Source organism: Simochromis diagramma, unplaced genomic scaffold (genome assembly GCF_900408965.1).
Source record: "Simochromis diagramma unplaced genomic scaffold, fSimDia1.1 OVJJ01000603.1, whole genome shotgun sequence".
NCBI lineage: Eukaryota > Metazoa > Chordata > Actinopteri > Cichliformes > Cichlidae > Simochromis > Simochromis diagramma.
Genome location: NW_024387414.1, coordinates 19,145,417 through 19,172,017, shown reverse-complemented (window position 1 = coordinate 19,172,017; position 26,601 = coordinate 19,145,417). Strand labels below are relative to the sequence as shown.

General features: G+C 38.8%; 1 protein-coding gene across 1 annotated transcript in view; it reads right to left on the bottom strand.

Annotated features, from left to right (window-relative positions):
* galnt18b (UDP-N-acetyl-alpha-D-galactosamine:polypeptide N-acetylgalactosaminyltransferase 18b) overlaps positions 1-26,601 on the bottom strand; it is a 96,805-nt gene that overhangs the window by 41,476 nt on the left and 28,728 nt on the right. Inside the window, exons 2-6 of the mRNA XM_040011139.1 lie at positions 18,600-18,795; positions 14,364-14,530; positions 7,069-7,252; positions 5,402-5,599; positions 5,035-5,149 (exon numbers count right to left, since the gene is read on the bottom strand). Coding sequence (XP_039867073.1) covers positions 5,035-5,149; positions 5,402-5,599; positions 7,069-7,252; positions 14,364-14,530; positions 18,600-18,795 — 860 coding nt within the window. The remainder of the gene's footprint in view (positions 1-5,034; positions 5,150-5,401; positions 5,600-7,068; positions 7,253-14,363; positions 14,531-18,599; positions 18,796-26,601) is intronic.

The window sequence follows — 26,601 nt, the reverse complement described above, 5'->3', positions numbered from 1 at the left end:
TTGAGATCCCTTCCCAGACGCCTTAACACCCACTCACATCCTGGGCCATTTGATCTCAGGAATTCGCATGATAAGGTGGGGCCAGGTTTCACAATGAACTCACCCGAAACTCTGGCTGATTGGGACCCACACCCAGTTTCACACCTTGGCTCGTGTGATTAGAGGATCATCAGGGGGTCCTTTTGTCCCTCTGTGGGGGGATACTCCCACTAGGTTTATATCTGGGACTCTCCACCATTTGACCTTAGAACTGAAGAAGCTTCTCGGATGAGAGGTGAAACGTCTTCAAGTAACTTAAAGAAGTCCAGACGCTTTTCTTTGCAAGCTCCTTTGACTGACCCGAAATAGGCACTCTGGTGGAGTTACTGTGTGTGTATAAGTAGTTTTAAACCTCGTGATCCACAAAACAGCATAACAGTAAAAGAAGAACTGATTACAGTCAGTGCGGGACCAGCGGCTTCGCTCATGCGCGATTCATTTGCAGTTTGGACGCATAGGTGTAAACGTCTTCTACCCTGATAGCAGCTGGGGGAGGACTATCCTCCGCCCGTGAGCGCCTTGGAACAGGCGTGGTACCCACGGCAGCACCCGCTGCTTGTTGAGAGTAAAAGCGATACCCGCTTTGATGTCAAAAAGTCATCATAAATAAGTCTCCAATAACACCAGAAAAAGTCGCCAGATTTGTCGCTAGTCGCTTTTTAGAAAAAAAGTCACTAAGGGGGTCTGAAAACTTGCTAAATATAGCGACAAAGTCGCTAAGTTGGCAACACTGGACACACCTGCACCAGGGCAAAACTCCGCCTGCCCCACTCCTGCTATACAGGTGAAAATAGAGCAACAGGACCGCTGAGTCTTCGATTTTATTTATTTTCTGCTGTGTTTTACTTGCATTTATCTGAAAGAGTGAGTGTAAACACAAAAACCTATTTTATTTTATGTGGTGGAATGTGCAGAAAATAGGTTTAAATGTTAAACAAATTTCTTCCAGTCAGAGAATGTTGAATATAATTTAATGTTTGCTTCATGCGTAAAATTAAAAGATTAAAACTAATAAAACTAGTTTCAAAAAGAGACTTTTTCATTTGATTACATTTTAGATGATGGATTATGCAGAAAAAATAGAATTGGGCTTAAAGATCTATTGCTTTATTACCTATTCAGGTTGTAAATAGTTTTTTTAAAAAGTAACTATGTAACTAAGTAACTAATTACTTTTGAAAATAAGTAATCAGTAAAGTAACAGGATTACGTTTTTGAGGAAGTAATCAGTAATTAGTTACTGAGTAGTAACTAGTCAGTAATTAGTTACTGATTACTTTTTTCAAGTAACTTGACCAACACTGCTTCTATCACGTGTAACTCAGTAGCTATTTTGCAGTCAATAGTTTTGAAATCTGTAAAGACCGCTTAAAAAGAAAGATAAAGCACTAGCATTAGCGTCCTACAGGCAGCAGTAGATGGCAATTAGAAATTGCAATGCATTATATGATACTGGTTATAAATACATATATAATGTAATGAAAATGTGAATCTGTAAAAGTGGTCTCCGTTCAGTCTTTGGTGGGCACTCAAAATGTGAATTCAAGTTTTTACTGGGGATTTGGTAAAGATATATGAAGATATTTAGTATAAATAAGATTATCTGTTCTCCTGCTCTGTTTGACTTCTGAATCTGGATTACCTTTTTGTTTTGTTGGAGCTTCTGCAAAACATTGACTTTAAACTGCTTTAAATAACTTTGAACTGATTCATAACAGACAATTGTACATTCTACTAAAGATGTGTATCTTTTGTTCCTAGCTTACTTTGGTAAATAATTATTTGGGGTAAATCATCAACAGCCAGGAGAGAGGAAAACTAAACCAGAGATTCATCTTGAACCAAAAAAAGATCTGGGTTATTTAGAGATTTCCCTGTAAAATGTCTTACTTCTAAACATCCCTGATATTCTATGTTATGAATTTTACATATTCAGAACAAACTGCATTAAATTTACATTTGACAAAATACAGTTACGATGGATTTAGCGCACTGACTGCTCACTGTGTATAATAGTCAAATACTCTTTTATATGCACTATGCATCACGTTTATAAACTTGTCAGATAAAGAGAAATGTCCTCAGGTATGTCCCAACATTTGACTGGTACTGGGTTTAATCAAACAGTTTTTTTTATTCTAATGTGTACCAGAACAAAAGAATCTAGCTCTTATGTTAAATAGCATAAAATAAAAACCTTATATGAAGCACATGATGCTGGATTTTTTCACATATGGCAGAAATGTATAATCCCCTGTTCATAGGCACGATGACATGCATCCCCCTTCAGTTATACACATAAGATGCCATTTATGAAAACAACACATCCAGATAGTCAAATATTATTCTTCTGCATTGTGACCAAATGTGATCATAGAGCAGCAGTTCATTCAAACCTCACTCTACAGAGCACAAGCCCTTTAAAACCCCAGCCAAAGCCTGCAGTTTTTGGCCTGGCTTGACTGTGTCTCTGAAGATTCGTCAGCAGCCAGTCTGCATGCTGGAAGGTGGTCTGGAGGCATGACCAATACGCTACAGACAGACAAACAGACCCTGTTGGGGCTCTATGGGACTGTTAATCTGGGGCCAAGCCAGGGTCCTTCAGACTTGTAGCTCTAAGCTCATTGTCTCACCCTCTGTTTCAAAAATGCTGCAGAACTATAAACTGCATTTAACTCCCAGCAAGGGCAAGTTCCTTCAGTCAATTATAACCATGGAAGTAAACAACATGGTGGACAAAGACTGAACTCAAAGCTAAGATAATAAAGCAAGAAGGCAAAGCGATGGGTTATAATATATGTGATAAAATCATCAATGTGTTCAGCTATGAATCAGGCACTGGGACTATTATCAGACTCGGGAATTCTAAAAGCATGTAATGACTTGCAGGACTAATCTCCCTTCTTTACTGATGATTGCATCTCTGTCATTAGTGAGAATGGTTCTTTCTACATTAAGCATCCTGTCAAAAACTTGTCTCCATTTTCTGCTCACAAAAAAAAAAAAAAATCCACGGAGAGTGCAGTTGAGGAGGAGCTGTCCCTCGTTTCTTGCTTTTAATAAACCGGCTGATAGCTGCATTAATGATCTTGGTATAGTACATGTGTGCTATCATCAGCTAGAGGGTACTTATAGCTCTGGCCCATCTGCTTTTGGTTCTGCTGAAGTGAATGCACACAAAAGCGATTTTCAGCTCCCAGACAAAGCTGATGAGAGTGTACAAATTAATTAAAGCACTGTTAGAAGGACGCAACTCAACAGCAGACACAGTGCATCTCTCTGCTCTAAACAATGTCAGCATTCTGTTCACACACGGTTGCTATCACAGTCTCACATGTGCTTCAGAGGGATCGCCGGGGCATGAAGGTGATCATTCAGACTTCAGAGTTCATTAGTAGTGATCATTTGTTCTAGCTAAATCTACATGAGGGAATATGTCACAGTGTATTCCAGGTACAGTAGGAAAAAAGGATAATTCCCTCTGCTCGAGTCACTTGTTCCAGTCAAATCATCTCACCATTTGCAATGCATGGCCTCCCTGTTTTTCTACTATTTTTCTTGTTGTAAATTTATGTAAAAAAAAGGAAGAGAAATGATCTCTGTGCCTTGATAAGGTAACAATAAAAAACAAAGCAGCTAATTCGAGCCAAGCTAGGCTAAGTCTAGGCCAGTGTTCGCATTTTTTTTTATTGTAATGGGAGAAGTAAAATGTTAGTTTTGCAGTTTAATTTTCCAAATAAGCAATATGCCAATATTAATATTTTCCCAAATTTCCCTGTTCCTTAAAAACAAAACAAAACAAAACATATTCTTCAAAAATATGCTTGGTTTCGCTTTCTATCCTTCTCTTATAAGGATAGTAATACATATAGTCCTGAGACAGTCTGCTTGTGAGATGGGAGAATAGATAGCCTTTACATTTTGTGGGTGAAAAAGACAAGAAGTACATCACAGTAAAATACAAACTGTGCCTGGCTGATGAAAAATGTTTAAATGTTTATCAGCCAAAGAGCTGTACTTCACGTGTCAAGAGGCACCTGCAAGCAGAGCACAGCAGCTCCAGAACACTTTTAACTCAGATGTCCCGGTGATTGAAATTCATGAGCTTGTTGCTGCTCACGTGTTGGAGAAGATGCCACCAACTCACTATGCCATGAGTTAGAGTCAGTGCATTCAGAGATAGATGTACAGTAGGTTACATGGCCAACTGAACACCTACCAACAGGAGAAAAACATATTTTTATGGTCCTGCAAATGTGTCCATCAGAATACATTTTTATGGTTGGACAGTGATCGGAGAGGGACACTCCTGTGCAGTTCTCCAAAATCCCGATTGCACGTCTGTGGACGTGGATAGAGTTGACAAGTGTCCTGCAACAGTATAAGGAGTGACAGTGGAGTTCACCAGGAGTGGCAGAAGCCCAAAAAATGATGAAAAATCAAAAAAATTAAATTAAAATAAAGACCGTGCCTGCAGTGGACACCTTTCATTGTTTTTAACACTCAGTATCACTTGCTGTACTTATTGGGCAGTGTGATACTACTACTACTACTACTGCTATGTGTGCCATGAAGGGAGATTGTTTTGTGAGTTATATATTTGTAAGAACTTTCCAAAGAATGTTTTGATCAGCAGTAATTTGAAGTGCCAGCCTTATTTTACAGTTCTCTAGTTTTGAGATTAAAAACAGTAGCATTCAGCAAAAAGACACAGTGTTGACAGTTTGTATAATGGATATTCTACATAACCCCAAAGGCTGCTTCATATTTCTTTCCCCCACACAATTTTTAAATGCACAGAGACCATTGCTTGAAGCCAAATTACACTTTCCAAGGTAAGGCTTATGAGTTTAGCATTTTACATATGAACCAGTGAGTGAAGACCTCAGCGACCTTGCTCCTAACAACCATTAAGTTTCATTATCATAGTTAATTTTCCACACATTACCTGGATGAACAATGGCCCATAGCTAGAGGAGTGACATCATTACTCACCCTGATGCCCAGCTCCACGTTTTCACCCCCATACACCTCCATCCCTTCATCGAGCAGACCAATCTCCTCAAAGTACAGCCTATCCACCACAAAGCAGCCAATCAGAGCTGGGCTCCTGAAGGATTTAAGGGGATGAAGATGAGCTTTTTTTTTTTATTTTATCAGTTGCTATCCTCTGCACATATAATGTTAGCGTGACACAGTTGCTATAGTAACAGAAGGCAGGAAAAGATGTGTGACCCAAGAACGTATAAAACGTTCAGGGAAGTGCATAAAATCCCTTTTTTGCAGGATTTACATGTGTTTTTGAACACTTTAATCATTTTATTTTATTTAGGCTAAAAACATAATTATGTTGTTCTCTTACTGAATTGGTGCAGTCTTGTTGCCCTTGTGCCACCAGGACTTGGGTGGGTTGAGGTAGCGACACCACAGCTCCCAATCAAAGCCCTGTGCAGACAACGGATACTCTTCAATCTCAAAAGTGTCATATTTGATGTTATCAAAGGACGGGGAGATTATCCGGGTTCTGTCTTCTTTAATTCTCTGCAGAATAGGTTCAGCCCTGTAAATATGGAGAGAGAAAGATATTTCAGTGTCAGTATGTGTTGTTACGTGCTTTCTCCATCGACTCTATGACCACACTTGTCAGGTTAGGGTATTTGTTCAGTAAACAATTTTATTCAGTTCATTGCTCATCTCAAAGCTTTATGGAAATTATATTTTTTAATCAAAATAGGAAGAGATAAGATTTGTTTACACACAATTACAAATTTTTTCTTTTCCAAACAGTTTTTCAAAAAATACAATTCATGGAAAAACTAACACAATACACAATAACAGGAACACACACACACACACACACACACACACACACACACACACACACACATAGAAAAATTGAAAATTATATTATGAGCTATAACAGAGGTTGGATCTGCTATAATGAATACATTACAATAAACTCCACTTACACAATCACTATACATCTAAATTCCCATCTATGCATGTGTGTGCCCTTCAAATATTGTGGAAAATTTGAATATAACTGTTATTTTATTTTTATTAAGGCACCTAAAATCCACTTTTTCCCCTAAAAAAATCATATTCTTTAATTTTGATGTGATTTTGACCAAAGGGAGTGAGGTCTTTATGCTTCACATCTAAATACACGAGTGGGTCTTACATGCCGGTTTGAAATGTGACAAAGAACCCCTGCACCTCTGAATTCACATTTAATATCGGACTCTGTATTTTTAACTGTTAGTTGATGTGTTTCAGTGATCTTGTCATACAAAGATACAAATTACTGTTACGGTAGAACAAAAGTTTATTGTCTTGCTTGGCGTACATGTAAATGTATATATTGTGTGAATCACTGAGGCTCTTCACATTCTCTAGCACAAGTCAGTTGTTTCAAAGTGCAGAACAAAAATCTTTGGGGAGGGATGCAGCTTTTTTATACTCTGGCCCACTCTTAGTGCGAGTGAGTGAGTCCTGAGAGGAGCCCGAAGTGCTGTTTATTCAGTCGTAAACATAAAACTACTCAGCTTGGCTTTTTGATGTATGAATATCATGTACTGTATTTTTTATTTACTTAGCTCATTATAAAGACATAGCAAATTTCTTTCTTTTAAAGTAATATATACACAATACATTTCTAAAATTAGATTTAAGTGAATTTGCAGTTTTGTTACAATTTTTTGTCTCTCAATTTTATTTAATCTACAGCAGCGTAACTTAATTTTTATCCACTTGCTTGTAATGCACATTGTGTATGTGTACATTACATTTTTATTTTACAGTATGTCTTGTTAATTTATTTTATTTAGCTTTAAATATGTTTTTTTTTTCAGCTGAATCTGTTCGTAGTCTTTTGGAACCTGCGCTAACCTGCTATTTACATAAAGGAAGTTTGATGGTTTGATTGAAAAAAAGAAACAATCAACCCTCACAGAGCAATATGGCTCAAGAAGCGGCGCTCTTGTGCTGCTAAGCTGAGCTTTTCACATGCTGCACTTGTGAGTTACTCACCATCCAACACTGAACTCAACGTGGGCATCAAAGAGGGCAACGACTGGGGCGGTAGCAACCCTCCACCCACTCACTCGGGACCGGATCAAACCCTCCTGCTTGTCGTGCCGCACCATCTTTATGAATCCTGGACGTTGGCTGTTAGTCTCAGACACAAAATCATGAAGTTTCTCCTTTAGCTCATCTGCAAGAAACAAACGAATGCATATCGGTGTCTGAAGATATCATTTGAAAAGGGTAAGAAAAGTGAGAGCTACTTAGAAGTAAACTTCCACCCACAAGAACACATCATGTCCTCCTCCAGTGGGCAGTATTTCACTGGTCGGAGGCCAGCAGCACTTCTGCTTCACTGCTTTGATCACTGGACCAAACAGGCAGCAGCTTGAGCCAGCACTGCAGACCTCCATGGGGCTTACCAGTCATAACGGGATATTGCAATATTGAGAACTCAGCCTGCAATGCTTTTCAAAACATGGAAGGAGGAGATGAAATGTCTGTGGTTTGATGTTTGGATTCAAAGTTTACCTCCATTATTACCTGAGCTGTATACTGTGTGATGAATCACGCCATGGAGAATATGACTCATTGCTGCTTACATGACAAATAAATATGTATTTTACTTCAAGGTTTTGAGAGAGCCACATTTTTGGTAATTTTCTCAAAAATGCAATAAATTACACCAGCACATTTACAGGTTCACCTTGTGCTTCGACTAGAAAAATGCCAAGGATAGTGAAACAGACTGAGACGGAAACTAATTCTTTCAAAAAGGCCAAGCTTCTGAGTCTGCTGTAAAATATCAGCATAGACCAGTGTGATAAGGCAAAATTACATCATAGCTCTGTACTGTACTATCAACCAGATAAAGCTGGGGAAAAAAATAAAAGTTTTATCAGTACTGTGTTTTATCATTCCTTACATAAATCACCCGAGGCTGTGTTCCCACTGTTTTAACCATCTTTTCAGTTTGAAGAGAGTGAGAAGCAGCTGCGAGAAGACAAAAAGTGGCTACCGTGAAATTATGCTGTGCTGGCTTTATTAGAGGCAGTGTGAGGTGCTTTAGAAAAAAATAAGTTTCATTTTCTAAACGAATAATGCTAGCAAAAAGTTCTGTTAAAGAAAGTTTCTGTTATTCAAAAGTTGTACAGTCCAGTCCTCATCAACTCTACAAAGATAATAAAGGCAGCATATTTTCTTGGAATGTAAAGATTCCCCACAGTCCGACAATGCATTCAGTAAACCAATATGTGGTCTTTAAATGAAATATTTTTCAGCCTTATTTTCTGCTGGCTTCTGACTTAATAGTTAATTTTGACAACTGTTAGTAAATAAATCTCACACCATATGATCCAGTGAATCCACAGCATTGAATTCCTATAGAAAGAGCAGAAATGAGTGCTAAGAGCTCATCTTTTCTTTTGGAATCCTTTCAAGGGTTGCAAAAGCAGTAATTATCTTCATCTCCTCCATATGTGGAGTATGACAATTTTATTATGTCTTTCTTTACATTGATATTCACAGTAAAGCAACATGATTGCCAAAACCAAAGAATTGCACAGGTTCTTATACACACACATGCGGACACACTAGAGTCTTCTGACATCACATAATTCCTAGCATACTACATTGCCACCCAAGGTCAAGTTAATAAGGGGTCTTGTTTTATAAAAAATAAATCTCCCTCTTGCTGAACTTGGGGTGGTGGTGCATGTGTTCCTCAAGCTCGGGTCCTCTACAAGACACTTGGGAGTTTGACGGTTCGGCGGATTATTTAGCTGTTCCTAGGACTGCACTTTTCTGGGCAGAGACCTCTGATGTTGAGCTTTAAAGCTTCTTATGCTCCTATTACCACTGGGAGCACTTTGACCTTTACTTTCCACATCTGCTGCAGCTGTTCCTTCAGCCCCTGGTCCTTTTCTATTTATTAACAATCATTCTTTCTGATGTTGTCTACTGGGATTGCCAGATCCATCACTGAATCCACCTTTGTTGGTGTCTCCTATCAGGAGTTGGAGACTTCTAGTCTATAATAAACATAGATGATCCCATACACTATCCCAGCTACTTGGTTCTGCCTCCTCTGCATCTTTTTTCCTCTTCCTTTGTGATGGATAGTCTCTGGGGTAAGTTTGGACATTCTGCAGCTTGGGTCCTTCTGACTGTGGTAGACTCCTCATACACTCTGTGTCTGTGCTGTCCTTTATGCTGGCCTTTTCTAGCCACTGGTAGGATGTCTTGTCAGCCCCTTCCTCTATCTGATGGCACAGTTCCTCCTTCTGTTCCTCATCATTGACTGTCTGAGTGCCTGAGGCACTCATCTCAGGGGACTATCTTCCAGATGTATTCATAGATGCTCTGTGTTTTTTCAAGGATTTAGGTTATGATGCTAATAAATCTTCACCCTCTCTCTTTCTGGTGCTCATAGAGCCTCAGAGTGCTGGACTCTGGGTTAAAACCTCAATGAATTGTGAGGAGTTTTTGCGTCTTGACATCAGTGGCATCTATGTCTCCTGTGGCCAGCTTAGTATTCCAGGTGAGTATCTGATGACTCATAGGGCTTATTTATTGATGGCTCAGATCCTATTCCTACCATTCAGCTGGCTTCTGAGCACCTGTCTTACTTTCTGGATGTATTTGGCTACGGTTGACCTTCTTGCATCTTGATCATAGTTCCAGTTGGCCTGTGGGATACACAGGTACGTGAAGCTGTTCTATAAAATGTCCGCTATCCTGCCTTCACCCTTGAGTCTGAATTATATAATGTCAACAAACTCTATGAAGAGTGATAATATAGATAAGATATCCCACCTACAAATGTGAGCGCAGGAGATGCCACTTATTTCAGTTTGTGCACACTCACACTTTCCAGACACAAAATGTCATCGAGCAACAAAAGTAAAAAACAAAAAGATTTACGTATTCTGGAATATATCACTAGTTTGTTGACTTATGCTTTGGAGGCAACATCCAACTTTTGGATGATGGGTATAGTTGTTTCTCACACTAATCATTGTTTACGAATAAAGATACATTTTAAGAAGCTCTTGTAAAGCAATCTGTTGGTTTCGAGATTGCATTTAGGAAATGCCATCTATCTTTTGCTCTCCATTCACACTGTTTATCTGCATGCAACCAAAACTGGACTACAAGCAGACCACATGTGGAAACAGGAGTGCTTCAACAGAAAAGAGTCAGAGTGTGTTTAATTTATTCCAGTGGACGGCTGCCATGTCCCGCCAGGTAATAAATAATTCAAAAGCACATTAATTCTCATAGTAATGAACATGCACTACATGCCACATGAAACTGTGGTATTTTACATGTCCTGTATGTTGAGTATTACAGTAGGAAGAGGAGTCAGTAACAGTTGGTTTCTATACCTCCTTATTAACTGCAATCAGCTAACAACTGAGATGTGAATTTGCCCCTAATGAGATTTCTCAAACTCAAAGCAGAGTAATTTTTGTACTAATTCAAGTTTAAAGGCATTTAGTAGAGAGATTAGCTATATAATTCCATTTACTTTGGCTAAAGCCAATAAAGCAGCTGCAACAGATCTATAAGTTTTAATCCATCAATAATTAAGACATATTAATGTGTGTGTGCACTGAAAATAAGAATGATGCTCTTATTCCTCATAACAAATCCTAATAAAACACACTTCATTACACCAGGAATAGCTGATAGCCAACGCTCATCAATCTTTCAGGACCAATATCCGGCTGAGGCTCTGCTGGAAAGCAATGGGCTTTGGGATAGAGTTGGACTCGAACAACAAGCAAAACAGGTTATAACATCACTGTGCAGCCGTGCACTAATTCCAGTACATAATTTACAAGTATCAAAGAAAAGTCAAGGTTTTTCTCATTCAGAGGATGAATAGCAAATCTAATGGTGAGTGGCAAAATAGAAGAACCTGCCATTTAGCTCACCTCAAGCCTATTCTCAGTCAGATGTAACACAGTTATAGAAAAGGATTTCCTGAATGAACAATTTTTCCTGAACAAACCTTGAAAGCTTTCCATATGGCTACAGGGCTTAAAATCCTCTTGTTCAGATTTTCTCCTAGCTGCACAGGGAATTAGCTGTGACTGTGTCATATATATCATTGCGTGCACAACCAGGCAAAGGATATTTGATGAATGGGATTTTAGTCATTGTTTCCTTCCTCATCTATCTTTCATCATAACTTACATAAATGTTTCTATGAACTGAGGCTATCTGACTATGCCTTGAATATTATGTTTCTTTCATGCATGTTCAAACTAAACACCATTTATCAGCAAGCAGGAGTTACTGCTTGTACAGCAGATGGCAAATCGTCATGGATACAGGTCTCGCAGTTGATGAGTAGTTTGCACAGCATCACTTGGCAATTTCTCACTGCACAACTCAGTGGTAGTGAAAATCAGTGTTTAAAATATCCAACTGAGAACTCCTCTTCCTCCACAATCAAGCCAAAAAGTCCAAAGGCAGTTTGTTTAAAAAAAAAAAAAAAACATGGTGAACATAGAGTACATTGCTAACAGTTCTATCACAAATTGGCACTGCCTGTTTATCATTCTCTAGACGTTGATGAAGACTTTTCTGGTACGGACGTTTCAGTAAGCATTGTCAAAGAACAGGAAAATATCTGGACACATTCTTGGCAGTACATATTAACAACAATTTGAACACTAATACAATCTTTTGTTTCCGATCATATCATAACTTTTGCGTAGCCTCCAGCTTTCACTGGCTGGACCTGTAGTAACTGCTTGATGGATATCTCAGTGGTTTCCAACAGATGCTGGAACCTTTTTGCACACATGAGGGGCTGAACCATTCCACACTAAGTCAGTGGTTACTGGTCAGTAACAAATTGCCATAAAACATGCCAGAAAGTTCTTTAGCAAACTGAATCTATTTCTGTTTTTAAAGGAGCGGAGACTATTATGGTTAGTTCACTAGTTTCTGAGAACTTTACATTTAACTTTTGTGACTAAAGGATTAATTAGCCAACAAACATATTAGACTCTATCATATATCAGAAAACTCAGGCAGTTTTTGACAACTGTTAAAAGCCATAGTAATCTCTGCCTATGACTATTTTTACATGAAGGCAAGGGAGGAAATTTCTGAATGCTTAAGCATGCTTAAATTATTTTCACGTTTTTTAACCCCTTTTGAGAAAAGTTTGCATAAATAGTCTGTGTGGCAGAACATTATATTTGCTAAAATGTAATCTTAAAACTATCTTCTAATGAAATGTAAGCTTTTTATTATCTCTATCTCCTTACTTAAACGAGTGAACAGGAAACCTTGGCAAAAGATTGCATGTTGCCTACAGAGGCTAATCAGCAGGCTAGCCTTTGAATGTCTAGATGGATGATGCAGAGACAGTCTTCTTCAACAATTTTACATTACTATAAGCATGATTTTTTCTTTCTGCTGTCCGTTTTCTTTCAGGTTAGTGTCTCATCATAGAACTCTACACCCTAACATATTACATTTTAGGGTAAAGAATGGATCATAAGTCCTCTGAGCCTGTCTAATAAGCGATACCCTTGCAAAACCCTACTTTTACATGGACAAGTCTTTCGCGGCCCACAGCTTGGGACATTATCCAATTAAGGAGGAATCAGCTAGGTCAATTTGCCCTTCTCTACCTTGATGGCTACACGTTCTCCTGCATGCTAATGTCTCGGAGGTGAGCTGTGACAGCGGCCGATGACTAATGCAAGGCCGTGGGTGCCTCAGAGGTAAGCTCTGGATGATGACCCTTTCAGCACTATCAGCAGCATCACAGGTCAACAGGCTAACGACATTTAGCACAGATAAGATTCACAGTCATGGTGATAATGATAACACCAGGCCTATCATACGCAGTGTGACGGAGTGCTCAAGCAAGCAGGGCGAAATGCCATCAGCAAAATGTCAACGCGTGACTTGGGTCTCTGAAGGCGCTGAAGGCAACTGCTCTCCAGCTCTCAATTACCTGATGAAATATGAATGAATATTAGTTGTAATTTGGGACGAGACTTCTGGGTTTTACATTTTTTTTATATGATACATTTGGATAAATCCAACTTTATGGCCAGTAACAGCCAGAAGGAGAGAGATAATTCTTATTCAGTCGAGTTGAGGTAAGTTATCAAGACATACCACAGTGATCTATGTTTTGCTCCAGCAGGCTACAGGCAATGCTCCATGTTGTGCATTATTGACTCTGGTAAACATATTCCTCCCAGTGCCAGAATTTCCCCTGTTGATTGGCCCGTAATGGTTGTCTCAGTTCCTGTTACAAGGTGCAGAGCCTATTTAAAAGTGAAAAGCCTATAAATGACCTTGGCACAGTATCATTACCTTTTTATAGCCTGCTTTCTGCCTTTGTGGTGTAGTTAAAGTCTTCTGCTGTAAATTATCAGGTCCACTTTCACAGGTGACTTCAAGTCTATATCTTGTGCTCTGCAAAGCAGACTAAAGTCACCTGTCAGTGATCTCACACATCAGTCATGTCAGTGATAGCAGCGCAGAAGGAACAGAGCTCAGTAGTTACACGCATATATTAAATGTCTTTTTGACCTGACAGTGTTTACTCAACATCCAATGCATGCAGATGTAAGAATTAGGTTTGCAAATGCAGACAAGATATGTACAAACACTTCATCACCTTGCTGGATTGTTATCTGCCTTGGGGCAAATTTCCTGGCTTTGCAGCTAATTAGTGTTATTCATCCATCAGTTAAACCCAGTGTACACAGCTCCTAATTAACATTAAAGGAGTTTGAAGGCCCTCAGAGGAGCAGCAATACAGATACTGACTGCAAGCAAACACCGATATTTAAACTATATATATATTTTGTTGAAGGTAATTTTGAACAACTTTGGCTGGAATTGCTCAGCTCTCCCCCAAAACCAACAAAGGCAGAGAAGGAGAGAGAGATGCTGAAGGATTATTCTGATAGCATCCAGGATGGGCTTCCACACGGTTTTTACACAACCTGTAACCCAACAAAACAATATCTTTATCTGATGGTGTTCTCCATTACCTTGGGAGTAATTGCATGTGACAAGACAATTATCAGATGGAAGCTTAGGGAAAGGTAGATCAACACACTGCTTACTCACTTTTGCGCTTGTGATCAAACCACATAAAACTCTTAGAAATGCATAGTAGACAAAGTGTCACCCTAATTGCAAATCCATGCCTATTACTTCAATCTAGCTGGAAAGGCATCTATTGCCTGTTTGCGGCTGCTGAGCTACAGCTAGACAAACAGTCAATTTCTGTTACATAAAATGTGGGTACTTACTATTATTGCTGTTGTCGTCCACCAGGATTATCTCTTTGAGCAGGTGGGAAGGTGTCCTGTTGACGGCAGAGTGAATAGACCGCAGAATAACAGACAAGGCTTCGTTCACAAAAATGAACACAATGCTCACTTGAGGGAGGTTCAAGGGATAAGTAATGTTTCTGCACCTGTGGAGGACAAATAACAAATAAGAGGCAACGTTTAGACCTTCAGCTTGTCTAAATGATTAACAGACACGTTTGACACTATCCCGCTTGAGAGTGAGATATTGTCAGGTTTCTTGCCAAAGTGTCTTCTTGGCAGACTATCAGAACCTTATATCCGATTATCAACGCATAAATGTTGTCACAGGTTTATGGTTAATCTAACAAATACAGGTGCTAGTGCACTGCTGGTGCTCTGCAAGGCAGAGGGAAAAGAAAAGAAAAGAAAAGTGGTAAGGTCTGTCATCAATCTCCCGCTCCTCTCTTTCTCTTTCAAAACACTGTTTTCTGTCACCACATGTTGACATTTGCATTGTGAATAATGAGTCCAGCTTCTTCTCCTGAAAGGAAACTAAATGTCTGTTTCCAAGATTTGCAGAAAGAGGAAGCTGCACAAAATGCCAATAAAAGTCCGGGAAACATAGCTTTCAGTCTGAACAGAGGTATTTTTAAATGACCCAGGTGTTTATCTGTGTGGTTCTATGGCTCCTGTGTTCACAGACAACTACCTCAATAACAACAGTAGCAAAATTAGTTAAAACCTCCCCATAATATCCTCTAGAAATGAACATTTAATTTAATTAAAAAGAAGAGAATTGGGTTAGGACTGTGTTATTTTATTTGCTTCTACACCACTCAGAAAAATTCAACAAAACCCCATTGCTGTCCATGCTCATCGTGCTCTCCTTTCTTTTTGTATCTGCAGAAAGCCATGGCTCAGGCATAATGTTTGGGAAATGTGAAACAGAGACACAAAACATGCGTGATTAATGTCTCCCCTGGAACTGTCTCAATGAGTGTGCAGAGCCAGTGTCAGTAAGAATGAATGTTCTGAATTGGGTTTGGAGAAGAAAATGTCCAAAAGTTCTTTAAGCTGTGTAAACCTTTGCACTATATCGCCATTTATTCTCCACCATGGAGCCATCTACATATGTCTGGTCCCAAACATGATGATGTGATGTAATTTTTTCCCTGATTTTTGTTTGGAATAACTTGTGTGATCACATTTTTTGGACTGTGGAGTGGCCTTCATTAAATTGTCATCGCTAAGAAGGTGCACAATCACGTTTCATGATGTGAATGATTCTTGTGTTGTGTCCATTTAAGTGCTTGCTCACAGGGGAATTTCTTGATCGTTGGGGTTTTCTCCAGAATAGCTGCCCCAGCACCTTTAAATGGGCGATTTGTAACAGATATTTGTAGAGTAAGAATTGCCCTTTGACAACCCCAGTTAAAACTGCATTTTTCTTGCATCTATAACATAATTCACTCATTAGTAGGTAGTGAGTGGTGTTGCATGCTTTAGGCAAAAGTAAACTCTTCATTGGGTTTCAATTACTGAGGCAGTGTTTTTCCATGTGACCTTGTAAATTCTTTGTCACTTCAAAGTGATTTTTCATTAGAGCTAAAAATCAGAACACAATGCCAGTGTAGATTTCTTTAGCCAGTACATGGATGTTTACAGTGAGATTAGAGACAAAAACCATCAGGTAATTCTTAGTTAATCATCAGTTTATCATCAGTATTAGATTTTAAAAATGTTTAATGTTTTTTTTTTTAACACAAATTACAAATATTTGATTCTGTTATAGATTTTTTTTAACATTGCATAGTTTTGTGATGTTTTATAGTTTAGTGGGTGAATTACAGAAATGCAGTTTTCCAAATAGAAAATAGAAAATAAAAATTTTAAGAACAATATTTGCCAGTTCAGGATTTTTATTTTTTTGTTTGGTCAATCACTGTGGCCCATAAATTTAGAACAGATGTTCATGGTCCCCACAGGATGACTCCATTTACTTTTCACTGCCAAGCTGCAACCTCCAGGGCTTATAAAGGAAGCTAAAGACAAAGTGCTAATTTAAGCTCCTTCAAAGCTTCCAAATATGAATCAATCCCCAAAAACTCCAATATCAAAATCCCCAACTTCAAAGTAAAAATAACTGCCTGAAGAAAAGGGGGCTTTAATTTTCCCCTTCGTACTTTCATAACAACTATGAAAGTATGAAAGGGAACATTTTAGTTCACTTAATATTAAAAGTTATATTAATATTAAGCGATTAAGTAGTATTAATATTAAAGCTTCAAGATAGAGGTGTAGTTATTCTGACTGCTTTGACTGATGGGTGAATTTGACCTCTGTGTTTGTGATGTTGTATCTACTCTGTGGTACAACCTGTCCAATACATCTGCGCTCCAGTTTTAATGAGTGAAATTCTAGTATTTTATTAATCTCTTCATTAAGCTGCACTACAATTACCGGATAACCGGTCAATATGCAAGTTGCAAGCACTTTGATTGTGTTTCTTTAATTAGGAAGTATTTTTTGCAGTTTTTAAATAAATTTTAAGATGATATTGCCCGTACTTCTTGTTTTCATTAAGTTTTAATAACAAAGCTAAAATAGAATTCCTAAAATTTATCCCACAAAAGGGATTCATGTATGTGGGAACTGTTTTGAATGTGCCGGAAGTTTTACATATGAGCAGTAATCTCTCACAAATAACTCTAAGCTATTACATTTCAAGGGCCAATATATTAAAATAAATGCATGTACAAATTTATAGACATAATGCACACATGTAAACATATCTTTTGTTTGGTTAATTAACCAAATCATCAACATCACTGCCAATCAGCCTCTATTCTGCTTTCTTACTGCTCTTTTGTCATTCTACTGTTCAGACTCCTCCCCGTCTCTGTCTCTTACCCTCACCTTCGATGCCACCAAGTCTAGTCCTGTCCGAATTTCTATCACTGCTAGGATTCTGTTCTGCTATGATGACTCATTGGAGTCTATTTTTTTTGCAAATAGCTTAATTAAACCCTGTATCAGTAGCTAAAAAAGAGAACACAACAATAACTCAAAAAAACATTAATTTAAAACCAAGATATGCAGAAGAGCATCTCTGAATGCACATGTCTAACCTTGAAGCAGATGTTCTACAGCAGCAGAGACCAGAAAGAGAGCCACTCTTGTCAGCTAAAAACAGGAAAGTGAGGCTACAATATACCCAAGCTCACTACAACTGGACAACAGAAGATAAAAAAAAAAGGCTGACTGGTATGACATTTGCACAATAGTCAGAGTCAGAATTTGGCATAAAAACATGAAGGCATAGATCCATTCTGCCTTCAGGCTGATTTTGGTGGTGTAATAATGTGGAAGATATTTTCTTGGCACACTTAGGGCCTCTTAGCATCAACTGAGAATGATTTAAACTCCACAGCCTGAGTATTGTTGCTGACTACATCTATCTCTTTATGACCACAGTGTGACCACAGTACAGTTTTCTGATGGCTGCTCACAGCAGGAAAGCCAACCGTGTTCAAAGTGAATTCAAATTAGTTTCTTGAACATGAAAGTGAGTTCACTGTAATGTGTGGAATGTGGTGGAATGCCATAAAGAATTAAGCCAGTTCTTATGGCAAAAGATGGTCCAGCCCAGTATTAGCAAGGTGTACCTACTAAAGTGACCGGTAAATAGAAATCATAACTGTGTATGTATCACATGTATCATAATTGTTACATGTGAAAAGTTGCAAAGAATTAGTGAGGAAAAACTCATTGCGTTACATTTTAGGATAAATGTACCTGTCTCAAGAACCTGTCACCTGGATTTTGTGTTTCCCTTTGTATAAATAAAGAAGTCCCCAGGATCTACATTGTGTGCCCCATTAGTTTGCACCCATGCCCATTAATGTGATAAGTTGCCTTCATCGTTGATACATGTAAAATGTGTATCATACATACATGCATACATATTTTTTTTAAGTTATTGCATGCTACATCTAATTCAATGCATCTCATTGCAGTTAGAGAGACATATATACTTGCATAGAATTAAACGACTACATTTCAAACATTAAATATGAGCACATGCCTCACTCTCCAACTGCAATTCTGGTTGTTTAAAAAAAAAAGATGGTAGGATAGAATTAAACTAAAAGCAACACTTTATATCTAAAGTCAGCATATAATCTAGGAATCTAGCACGTAGGCAGTGTTTGAACATTTTTGTACCAGTCTTACCCATCAGGCCTGAGGTCTGCTATTGGCCTGTCTAAAGAGAGACGATCACTGAGGTAGGCATTATATCCATAGTACTGGAACTGCTTCAGAGCCACTCGCCGGTTGTCTGGACTGAGCTCTTGACCCCAGTGAGCAAACAGTGACGAGTCAGAGAATGATGTATCCGGCTGATCATCGTCGTCCTTCCCTGGAGTCTCTATGAGGGATAGAAAGACAAATAACATAAATATTTGTCTACTCCACTCCAACTTGTCAACCTACCTGTGAGGTTTGCATAACTGGATATTTAAGGAATAGTGAAAAACGATAAGCTAATATAATCCCTATGATTAATGTTGTTTTCCTTGTGTTGTAATGTATGTGTGCAGGTGGGGGTGAACTGTTATTTAAAAAGACTGGCTGAGTGTCCTTCAACAGAAATGCTAGAGTTCATGCTGATGATGAGAAGCTCTCTCATGTCCTTGAACACGAGAAAAAGATTCAGTTTGTCCCAGCAGTTGCTGAGCTGCGCTGTAGCTGACTTTGCTGTTTGACCTACACAGACAGGACAAAGTGAAACCAATTTGGCTACAGCAACAGACACAACCTTTCTTTCATAGTTTTTTCTCCCTTTCCTTTTAAATCCTGTCCTGTCTGGCAGTTTTATCAATCAGAATTATATGCACTGCTGTGCCAAACACATTTTGCTTTTCCAAGACCAGCTCTATAAATTCTCTATAGGCTCCTCTTGTTCATGGTTTATCTGTTTATTTCTTTATTTCTATTTCTGTTATTTCAGTTATTACATTATATGTGGTATACAGTATGACAATGTTTAAGGCAGGACAGGCAAAAAAAAAGAGGAGGGGTTGGGGAAGACATAATGAAAGGATGAAGAACAACTAGAAATGCACAATGTATTGCCAGCTGCTGCACCTGTAAAAAAAAACAAAAAACATACCACACCTGGAATGCAAACATTCGAAAATGCACAGGTACATAAAGCAACAATGTATGTGTAGGCTCTAAGTCATCCAGGTCACAGTAATCTAAGGAGCTTGCAAAGAAAATTGACTGGACTTCTTTAAGTTTCTTGAAGACGTTTCACCTCTCAGTTCTAAGACCAAATGGTGGAAAGTCACAGGTATTTAAGCCTTAGTGGGAGTTGTCCCTTAAGAGGTTCACTGACCCACTATTTATCATGTGCATCATCATATGGGTTAAAAAAGGGTGTGGGTCATTATCAGCAGAAGGTTTCGGGCGAAACTACTGTGAGACCTTGCCATCATGTGACTTATTGAGATCAAATTACGCAAGATGTGAGTGGGTGTTAGGTGTGTGGGTGGGACCTCCGAAGATCCGCCAAGATGGAGTCCCACTCAGACAGTATAAACAGTTAGCAGTATAAATTCAGCTGCCTACAACATTTCCAAGAACCTCGCCAACATCCTAGCTCCCCTTCTGGGGAACGCACCCCATCACATCAAAAACTCCACTGACTTCACCAACAAGGTCCAGAAACTTCCCACATAGCAAAATTGTATGGCCCGGATCTGGCCCATACATGGGCCAGCACAAGGCCAGCTGCAGACACACTGATGGTCCTGTGCTGGCCCATGTGTGAACTACCTCTGGCAAACCTGATCTGGGCCACCAAAGGGCCGTCATTCTTTGCGGTATGTGGGCCATGTGTAAGTTGTAAGTTGGCCCCAGATGTCAGCCTAATGTGTGCCTTATCAAGCCATGTAATAACAACATGTGTCAGAACATGCAAAACAGTGCAAACGTAACATGACGAAGCTCTGTTCAGACAGTGAATGAACTGATTATTATATAGCGCTTTTCTAGTGTCCTGAATTACCCAAAGTGCTTTATACAACATGCCACATTTACACATTTCCTCCAAACTCAGTGCTTCCTAACTACATTCACATTCTTGACATGCAGACTGGAGGAGCCAAGGATTGAACCACTAACCTTCTGATCAGTAGGTGACCTGCTCTACCTCTTGAGCTACAGCCACCCACTGGCAAAGATGAGTAAACCGTCACTAGGTTTTGGATAAAGTGTACACTCACAAACCTGTCAAACCTGCATTTGAAATGTTGGCTACCATAGCAGTATAGTATTGCAACATGGCATTTGGGTCTTATAACTAAAATAGGAAGATAGGAACATAAATAGTGCCATCATTGCCAGACCTGGCCCACATCTGGTTGACATACACTCTGCCATGACACCAATCAGTCAGAAGTGCCAGCTTGATGCCAGATCCGGGCCAGACCTGTTTTCTATGGGCCTGGGCCACATAAACCAAACCACAATCGAGCCAGATATGGCATGCCATCACATAGGCAGTACCATCTATGCCAGGCCTGGCCCATATGTGGATGACATACGTCTTATCATGCCAGAAGTCAGCCAGCAGTGCCGACTTGTTACCAGATCCGGGCCAGACCTGCTTGCTATCTGGGTTATACTGGATCCAGAAGAAACCGTAGTGTCCTTTGATGTGGTTTCACTCGTTACTTGCAGATATACAACTGAGGCAGTGGAGACTGTCAGAAAATGACTAAAGCAAGACAGCTCCTTAGAAGACAGAACCAGCTTTAGCCCTGATCAGATTTGCCCACTGTTAGACCTCTGCCTTACCACTACATATTTTAAATACAGCGAGGGTTTCTACAGACAAAAACAAGGATGTGCCATGGGCTCCACAGCGTCACCCATTGTGTCCACTGTGAACGATCATCCTTGAAAAGAGGGGATGGCTTGCAGCACCAACTGTCTGCTACCTACAATCCCAGGGCCCCAGGTCGTGCACCTGGACCCACCCAGAAGAGGCGAGCTTTCCTGCCTCTGCCAGAACCTCTGGACAGGTGTGTAGGACCATATATCATGCATACAGTTCTCAGCAGAGTTCTCTTTGCAGTGGGTGCATATGTTTGAGTGTTTAAGGCCCATAAGATTTTCCATATAACATGTTCAAGATTTTTTATCCCTTTATCATGCCACGATGCAAACTTTAGTATTTTCTTTTCCTGACAGATATCTGGATTGTTCCAAATGTGTGTTAGTTTACATGGGAAAAATGAACATTTAGTTATTTTTAAGATGTCCCACCAGGCTGTCAGAAAGATTTTTATGTTAAGGCTTTTAAAGCAGTTTTGATGCTTAATACTGGAGCTTATGAAAGACAAATTAGAGATTTTTACTTTTCCACGGAGTGTAGTGATTTAAACCAAGTAAACCAAGGGATTTATTAGGGATAACTGAGAAAAAATTGTTTATTTTTGGCAAAATCATAATTTTCATGGTGGCAACTGAGAGGCACCTGGCAGAAACATATATACCTAGATATCTAATGTTACCTGACTGTATTGGGGTGGTGGTGTTTTTCAAATTACAATTCAGAGGCAAAACTGCTGATGGAATAGTATGATATGGATAAGAACTTATCTATAAGTGTGATCGTCTTTCTGAGAGAGGTTTGTGAGTTCCTAAGGAAAAGTAATATATCATCGGCATGCAGGCTTATCTTATGGTCTGTATTTTCAATTTGAACTGGTTTGATAGCTATATTTTGTCAGATTGCTACCACTACTGGCTCAATAAAAATACAAATATTTATTTATATTTTAAAATATTTATTTATATTTTTTAAATATTTATTTTATATTCTGATATAGCAGAAATTTAGAAGGATTAATCTGTGATGAAGTCTTTAAAATATTTATTTATTTGTTGTTGTGATGTTTACGTTTATGTGGTAAATTCCAGCATTAAGGCAAAGCATACATAATGCTGAGTGCTGAGGGAGAAGAGAAAAGATATGAATGGTGACAAGGGAAATAAGTTAATGCAGCCACCCAAGAACCATTTTGAGTAACCTAAATCAACTAACCATCCCCATGGATGGATGGATGGTCTGTCGCAGGGCTAGCACATAATGACAAAAAAAAAGGAAAAAAAATGACAAAAAAAAGAAAAATTACAGGCTAAGATGATTAAACCAGCAATATTTGTTCTACGTAGACATTTCTGTTAGTGGGAAAGGAGAGTGAGAAGGGAAAAGCAGAAAGTGGCGTTTGTGTAGATCCAGGTCACCTGGCGTGGTGTTTTGATCGCAATAAAGCTGGCTGTTGACACACAGTTTATCAACAGTGATGAAAGCTCGAGAGCCTTCTTGGATGAATTTCTTTCAGATCTCTAACAGAACCTTGTGTCACTCCAGGATGTCTTTGGAAAACTGGTTGTTGACGCTGAAGTCTGTTCCTCTTAGCTCCTGGCTGTGGCTCTTCACCAGTTCTTTTTTTTTTTAAGTGTTCAAATTTGGCCAAGAACGACCAGCTCATCGATTTCCCAAACAATGGACACGAGGGAAGCTGATGTTTTTAACTACATCCTCCAGGTTTCTGGTGAGTCTGGAAGAAATGACTCACTGTTGTTTCCGGGTCTTCTTCTGCCTTTTTTTTGGTATTCCTGAAAACACCCAGTTGTACCTCATGTTGCAGGCCTGGAACCTGATGACAGTTTCCTTGATTTTTTTTCTTTCCTTCTGAGAGTTGGGTCATTCTTTCAATTAGGAATTCACCAACTCTTTGAGGGTGGCATTTTCAGCAGCCAGTGTTTCCACCTGCTGCTGGCTGAACTCCACCGACTCGCACAGTGCCTGAAAATCTTTATGCAGGATTTCCAGGAGGGCCAGGCGTACGTCTAAGCTGGACAGCTTTCTTAAACAGTGGACGCCAAAATGTCAACAATGTTGCTGTACTGTGGAGAAGCTGGCTGCGGTGAGTCTTCAGGGCGGTGTCGTTTAATGGATTACGTTCCTTTGCTGCTGGAGGGAGTCGGCACCTTGTTAGTTGTGCCCAGTACACTTTTTACCTTTCTTTGATAGTTAATCACTTGGTATTGTGTGATCCTTCTTGGAAAATATGATCCTACTGTGTTCTTACACTACATGAGACTGTAAAAGGACTGTGTTTAAAAGGCTGACAGCAGAAAAATTCAACACGGTGACTGCACTGACAGCACTGAGAGCTTAGAGACATTTAAGTTTTGACGAATGCGACATTACAGCTTTCGGTCCGTGTTGATAGACTCACTTCATGACCAGACTCCATAAAGCAACGGTAGCATCATTTAAACCTTTTGTAAAAGCTTCCAAGAGACATTAATGCACTTAAGAGGTAAACTTTTGAGTGTGTTTAACAGTGTGAGTGTGATTTATCCATAAGAGGGTCGATCACCAAAAATACAGCAAATAAAGCGCATAAAAAATTTAAAATGAAGTGATGTAATCTCAAAAGAGACACAATAAAAGTTTTCAAGCTATACTTGTAATACTTACAACACTTACAATTATACTTGCAATACCTAGTCCCAAAATATTTTCTGTGATGCTTATTAAAACACTTTTTTCATTTCAGTGAATAGTGTGCAACAGGTCTGAAAACTGAGGCTGTTAGTAATATTAAGAAAACGTGATTGCAAACAGAGGGACTCTAGAGGCGGGAAAAAATAGTCAGAAAATAATTAACGTTATAAAAAATTACCTCTGTGTCATGGTTAATAATAACATATTGTAAATTAAAATGGCCTCATCAGCAGGAAATGAAATCTAATGAAAAGAGGTTCTGGCGTATCATGTGTTAATAATTTCATTAAGAGAAGGCATCAGTGCCCTGCAGCATAGTGAAACTATAGAACAATAAAAAAGAGACAATTTCCATTATAAACCTTCAGTATTTCAGCTCCCTGCTGAAATACTGCAGCTATCAGGGATAATTCACATCCTACCATACGTAAACATTTATGTATGGTTATTTAAAAAAAAGCTGTTTAGTAGAAGAGTGACAAAAATAATTTCTTCATTTAATTAAATTTTCAAAGTTCAGATTTATTCATTTTTAAGCTGTTTTAATACAGCTACAGTATTCTATTAACAGAAGACTATTATTTATTTTTTTACCAATAAAACGTGAGCAAAATTAACTAAGAACTCTCAAATACCCAAAGAGAAGTGAGGGGTGACTCCTCACTGAGACTGCATACAAAAGACAGGTTACAGACAATAATATTCATGAGCAGATTAAATACAACAATATGAAGGGGAAGCAGGTGTAACAGGATTACATTATGAACAGAACGAAAAACTTCTTCTGAAAAGGCAGGAGATAATACTACTGTGCTTTGAAAGGGAAGAAAAAAATACAAAGTTTATACTCCGTTAAATTAAAACACAGTTTCTATCCTGTACACATTTGGTTATCATGAGGACATAATCATAGTTTTGTACCTCGACCCTGAGTCTGACCTTAAAATGGTCTCTTGAAAATTTCTTTAAATAGCCTCTGGGCATCTTAGAATATTTCTGTTTCAGCTTAATATCTCTTTTTAAAAATAAGAAATTTTAAAACTCTACAAGCACATGGTGTGTTAGCCCAACAATAAACAGCAGGTAGTACAGACAAAGCTGACAAGCTAGTAAACATTGGAGAATTTGGAGGATAGAGGCAGAATTAGAGATGAACGAAGCAAACATTACACTCATATATTCATCACTGGGCAAGAAATACAATTCCAAATGAATTATCTTGTGTTGTGTAATTCCTGGTGTGTAAATGTACTGTTTGCTAAAAAATACAGCATGTAAATGTGATAATGCAGTCTTGTGTTATGCAGTCAATCTTGTTCTGAAAATTACCCTGTGCCGTGCTCAAGAAGGCAAAAATATTGCAGAGAAATATGGAGGAAATTTCACTTTTAGGTTAAAAATCCTAACATGCAAATTATAAATGTAAATGAGGCATTGAGTCCAGATGGAATTACCTGTAACTAATCTAACCTGTAGGTCATTTTAATATTTATTCTATTTTAACCTCGTAAGACCCGAACTCTTCCACGGCATGCATTTTTAATTTCTCTTTGCTATTTGGGCTGATTGGGACCTGATGAATGTAAAAACAAAGAATTTCCAGAATTTTTTTTTTTTTACCTGATTTTTGTTCCTGACAAAAATGAGATGCACATATGAGGATATTTGTTTAAAATTTCAATAGAACAGTGGCAGTATAATGTCCCCGTAAGTGGATATCAGGCCCTTTCTAAAGCAAAATTTAGTATTTTGGTCTAGACAACCCAAAATGTGATGTCCGCATGTACCAACTACTGTGAGCTTTAAATGCTTTAAATACTGTGCGCAGTAACAAGGAATAGATTGCACTGAAGCACGAGCTGATGATTGAATGTATTTGTCTTGCTGCACAGAAAGCTACCAGCTGACTGCATGTCTCCTGCATTTATCAAATGTGGTGCAGTATTGTACACAAAGTTATTTATCTTTGATACATCACAGTGGCGTAGCTGTATTTTATAAAAATGCTCAGAGAAACATTTACAAATCAAAAAGCCAGCCAACATCCAAGCTGAGAGAAGACAGAAAACGATACAAGCCCGAGGCAGTGAAACTTACATACAACCCACAGTTGTTTCACTGCTGTGAAGCACAGAGGAAGTGTCTCAGCTCTCGATAAGAGAACTCTGTGGTTAGGCTAAGGCCTGCGTAAAACTTCTCCAAGTCTTTCAATCTGGGCAAGCATGCCTGAAGGCCCATTCATCTGACTGCTTGTGGTGGTGATTAATTAAGCCTACAGAGATGATTTCCTCTGCGGTGAATCCCAGAAGTAGCTGTTAGGGCAGGTTGGTGTTGTTTAGACAGAGTGAGTTTGGCAACTTAGTGTTTTTTAGTATGTCTACATAATCACATCTGACAAATATGATAGCACAATACAATTACTGCAGTGGTTCAAACGAAGACCAAAGCAATTAAAAGTGTGTCACATGACTCTTCTATTACGCAGATCACGTGACTCACTTTAACCTTGTGTTTGGAGAGTGGTTTCCTCTTGAGCACAACAAACACTGCTGCTAATTCAAGTAAAGCACAGCCAAACACCTGAGGCAAAGAGTAGGGCACGTGCATAGTGCGTGTAGACTGGGAAAGTATTCCCTAAGCTTC